The sequence below is a fragment of the Hibiscus syriacus genome, unplaced genomic scaffold, assembly GCF_006381635.1.
Source record: "Hibiscus syriacus cultivar Baekdansim isolate YM2019G1 unplaced genomic scaffold, ASM638163v2 tig00110462_pilon, whole genome shotgun sequence".
NCBI lineage: Eukaryota > Viridiplantae > Streptophyta > Magnoliopsida > Malvales > Malvaceae > Hibiscus > Hibiscus syriacus.
In genome coordinates this window covers 784,388-789,600 of record NW_024062747.1, presented here as the reverse complement: position 1 = coordinate 789,600, position 5,213 = coordinate 784,388, and the positions used below count along the sequence as shown (strand labels likewise).

Genomic DNA, 5,213 nt, shown 5'->3' with positions numbered 1-5,213 from the left:
CAAAGTACACGTCAAAGTAGTTAAGCAAGTTTTAAGCATATAAGAGAGACAACCCATTTTACAAGTCAAGGCAATCACTAGATTAATATAAAACATACTAGACAAACTTTTTTTTATCTAACTGTCATGCACTCGCATACGCTAAATTTATATTTATACACACTATCATAAACATAACATAATTCATTTTATTTAGCAAATCACTAAAAAACATATATCATCATATTCAAGTATATTTTATTTTATCTTATTATGACATATCTTACCATCAAACATAACTAATATATACATATAATAGTAAACTTCGATTGGGAGATTAAGGTTACTCATAATTGTCAAGAACAGAATGGTTCTGCGGATAAGCTGGCCGCTATGAGCTGTGGGGCCCCGATTGGTGCTGTTGTTTTCATGGAACCGCCATTGGAGCTAGCTCACACTTCGCTGCAGGATGCTCAAGCTTCTAGCTAATTGATTTATTTCTGCTGTAACAAAAAAAAATACAATTCTAAATTGTTTACAGTCTAAAGTATACTTAATAATTAGACGGATACACCAATAACATAAAGTCCTATCCCACACATCAACAGTGACATTGAGTGCACTCATTTCATATACCAAAAGAACAGTATAACAATTTGTAGTTAATCATTGAAGTGCATTTCATACCATTATCTGGCCCATATAAAAATATTAATGATTTTATGATATGTGAAGTAAATACGATCATAGTATTAATATAATTATGACATAGTAAAACAATTATAAAAGCTCAATTAATAATTATTCATACATAAAATTTTATAAAATATCTGTAGACATATTAAAAGTGATCATTTTGTAACAGTTTACTAAATTTAATAATTATTTTATTTAATAATCAAAAAGATTATTTCGATATAATTCAGTGACCCTTTATGTCGTTTACCCAAAATAAAAAAATTCTGAAAATAAACAGAAGGACACAAGAAAGAAAGTTAGCGAAGTCTTTCCATGAGAACCATAAAACAGTAAAAACAACAACAGGAACTGAATAGTCTGAATTAGGTACCTGAAAGATAAAACCCTCCTACAAAACTAGATTGACCCCGACTCCCGAACGAAAGATTGAAGTGGTCTAGGTTCGATGTACCTAGTCCAAGTCAGGTACATATATTCTCATTTGTTCTTCTAAATTTAATGGTCAGGGAAGGAGTGTAATTTTTTCCTTTGTTTGTTGTGTTCCAGTTGTCTTATATAGATGACGCTGTTGGAAGAGCAAACGGGCCAATCAACTTTGGAGAATCCGAAACTATCGACGCCAAATTCATATGGCGCCGTCGTTCTCGGTGGCACCTTCGACCGCTTGCACGACGGCCACCGCCTCTTCCTCAAAGTAAAGCTAACAAAATTACCTCTCTCTCTCTCTCTCTCTGTTTTCTTATTGCTTGTGCTCTACTTTTATTTCTTTATCCAAGTTCATATTAAAGAAACGAAATTTTGTTGGAAATAGTCAGCAGCGGAGCTTGCCAGGGATCGAATCGTGGTGGGTGTTTGTGATGGTTCCATGTTAACCAAAAAACGGGTATTTTTTTTTTTGCTTATTGTATTTGTCTTTTTACTCTGAAATAATCGAAATACTAAACTTGATTGCTTGGTTGAATTAGGTTAAGAGAAAAGACCTTTTATTAACTCTAGTAATCCTTCTCTCATTTATAGTTCGCCGAATTGATTCAACCCATTGAAGAAAGGATGCTTAATGTTGAGAATTACATTAAGGTATGAAATGAAACTATGGGGTATTTTCATCAGAAAACCATCATTTTGTTCATTATTAATTTTGTTTGTACTTTCAGTCTATCAAATCAGTGCTGGTAGTGCAAGTTGAACCTATTACAGATCCCTATGGACCTTCAATCATTGATGAACACTTGGAGGCCATTGTTGTCAGGTTCATCATTGATTAACTTGCTATTCATTGATCATATTAAGATTAGTGCATAATATTAGATAGTTGATTCTTAATTTTAGATCACATGAATGCTTACTTTGCTTTCTGGATCTTGTGCTTTGAACTGCAAAATTTGGGCTTGCCTTTTAAAATCCATCGATGGGATTGGTCCCGGCAGTTTCGGGTTATTTTTCTTTTCTGGTTTTGTCTCCTTTTGGCAATGTATTTGCTATAATTCAACCTTTTAGATAATGCTAGTGAATCCTTTGGCTAACTGCAGTAGTTTCTTGACAGCAAGGAGACATTACCAGGTGGAGTATCTGTTAATAAGAAAAGAGCTGAAAGAGGTCTGTCACAGTTAAAGGTTTGTTTGTCTGGTTAATTTCTATGATGTATGTAGCATTTGTTAGTGAGACAAATTTTCTTTACAATTTTCACAAAATGGTGCCATTTTCTGCAGATTGAAGTTGTAGATCTAGTTTCTGAAGAATGTACTGGAGGCAAGTTGAGTTCAACAACGTTAAGGAAGCTTGAAGCTGAGAAGGCCCAAAAAACCAACAGTCTGCCCCAAACTTTATGATTATAAACTCATATGCTGTCAATGGCTGCAACAAAGGTTGTCGTAGTTTTATAGTTCATTCTTCTCTCTTTTGTGAAACTCCAACAGCAAAAATGTACAAGGGCACCTGAATTTAATACAATAAAGCTTGCAAGTTTCTCCTTTTCTAAAGTATCAATCTTTGACACAACACCCTAAAATTAGTTCTTGAATGTTTAAGCTAAAAAGGGTCTTTTGTCCTACACTTATAGGACGGCTATTTGCATGTACCTGAATGGTAAAAATTTCTTGTTTTACTTTGGCTGTGATGAAGAATATATATGTATCCTGTTGCTTTTAACTTGTAGTTCAAACTTCTTTTTCGAAAGGCGATAGCTTGATGAGAGATAAAATAAGGACCACACGAAGCAAATGTTAGGATATCCATATAGATGAAGTTACCAAAAACCTTATCCGTATTTGTAAATTAGATTGAAGAAATAAACTTTTATTCATCAGCTTTGTTCTGATACCATTGCCTTATTAACCAATAAATGACACCCATCACTTCATCTCCAACAAAGCAGCTGTCCCTGGAATTAAATGCCTCCAAGACCCTATCTGTGCTTGAACGATGTTCGAAAATGGTGGAAATCGAGCAGATTCAAGCACATATGTTCAAAACCGGTCTCGTTGCAGATACAATCTTAGTAAGCAAAGTACTTGCGTTTTGTGTGTCTCCGAAATATGGTAATCTAGAACACGCCCAGAAGGTTTTTGATAGAGTGAATACGCCTAATACGTTCATGTACAACACCATGATTAAAGGATACTCAGAGAACAACAAATCAGAAAAAGCCCTTCACCTATATCAGCAAATGCTGCAACTTTCAGTTCCACACAATTCCTACACTTTTCCTTTCCTTCTTAAAGCGTGTTCCAGTTTGTCAGCTATGGAAGAAACCAAGCAAATTCACGCCTATGTCGTAAAGTTTGGTTTCGGCTCGGAGGTTTATGCTGTCAATTCCTTGCTCCATGTCTATGCATCCTCTGGCAGCATCGAAACTGCACGTCTGCTCTTCAACCAGGTCTCAGAACGAGACATCGTTTCTTGGAACTCAATGGTCGATGGCTATGCAAAGTTTGGGAAGATGGAAATCGCAAATGAATTTTTCAAGAACATGCCAACAAAGAATGTCATCTCTTGGACTACTATGATTTCTGGATATGTTGGGGCAGGCAAGTATAAGGAAGCCTTGAATTTATTTCAAGAAATGCAGCTTGAAGGCGTCGAGCCTGATAAAGTTGCCCTTGCAAGCACTCTCTCTGCTTGCGCATATCTTGGAGCTTTGGATCAAGGGAGATGGATTCATGCATATATTGACAAAACCGGAATCGTTATCGACCCAGTCTTAGGCTGTGCTCTTATAGACATGTTTGCAAAGTGTGGTGACATGGAGGAAGCTTTAAGGGTTTTTAAGAAAGTGAAGAAAAAAGAAGTCTCTTTATGGACGGCATTGATTTATGGATTTGCAATTCACGGTCATGGAAGAGAAGCGCTGGACTGGTTTGAGAATATGCAGAAGGTAGGAACCAAGCCGAATCATGTCACTTTTACTGCAATTTTGACTGCATGTAGTTACTCAGGATTGGTTGATGAAGGAAAATCATTGTTCGAGAGCATCAAAAGAGTTCATAAGTTAAGGCCAAGAATAGAGCACTATGGGTGCATGGTTGATCTACTAGGCCGAGCAGGGGCCCTGGAAGAAGCAAAGGGATTGATTGAGGAAATGCCAGTAAAACCAAATGCTGTTGTCTGGGGAGCATTGCTCAATGCCTGCCGGATCCATAAAAATGTCGAATTAGGTACAAAGATAGGGAAAGTCCTGGTTGAAGAAGATCCAGACCATGGTGGCCGGTATGTTCAGTTGGCAAGCATTCATGCAGCAGCAGGGGACTGGGACCGTGCAGTTGAAACAAGGAGGCACATGAAAGAACGAGGCGTCTCAAAACTTCCTGGTTGCAGTGCAATAAGTCTGAATGGGGTTGTACATGAATTCTTAGCCGGAACCAAGTCCCACCCACAGGCAAAACAGATTTACCGCATGTGGGACAGTATTGCTGAAAGACTTGAAAAGGAAGTATATAAACCTGCATTGCAGAGCCTACAGCTCGATCTCGACGATGAAGCCAAAGAAATGGCAATCAACCAGCACAGCGAGAAGCTGGCTATTGCATTCGGATTACTTAGAACGAAACCAGGTACGACGATTAGGGTTGTCAAGAATCTTCGGATATGCGAGGACTGCCACACAGTTACAAAGCTTATCTCCAAGATATATGATAGAGAGATTGTCATGAGGGATAGAACTAGGTTCCACCATTTTAAGGATGGCAAATGTACTTGTGGAGATAAATGGTGAATAAGGAGAGACCACCACATTCTCATCTCATTTATTATTACATAAACTTGGAATAGTTCATATATAAGAGCTTTGACATATTGACAGAACACTTCAAACAGATTATATTTAAACGATCTTCTCTCAACTTTAATCCTTCATCTTTTTCTTACATAAACAACCAAAGGACTTTCAGACAAAACTTATATTGGTTATAATAAGAGATGTTTAGTTCCCCCATTGACAAATAATCATAACTTTAAAGATACAGATTCCAGACATGGATTTTGTCTCTTGTCTGTATGCCAACTTTTCCTACAGCTTTATCAAGATTCAGCAACAAATC

General features: G+C 37.0%; 1 protein-coding gene and 1 pseudogene across 1 annotated transcript; both read left to right on the top strand.

Annotated features, from left to right (window-relative positions):
• The first annotated feature begins 1,046 nt into the window (after positions 1 to 1,046).
• LOC120126765 lies at positions 1,047 to 2,656 on the top strand (annotated as a pseudogene).
• A 136-nt stretch (positions 2,657 to 2,792) lies between these two features.
• LOC120126764 (pentatricopeptide repeat-containing protein At5g66520-like) lies at positions 2,793 to 4,977 on the top strand. The gene has a single exon (XM_039144862.1). The coding sequence runs from the start codon at positions 3,020 to 3,022 to the stop codon at positions 4,886 to 4,888; it is 1,869 nt and encodes a 622-aa protein (XP_039000793.1). The 5' UTR covers positions 2,793 to 3,019; the 3' UTR covers positions 4,889 to 4,977.
• Positions 4,978 to 5,213: the final 236 nt, after the last annotated feature.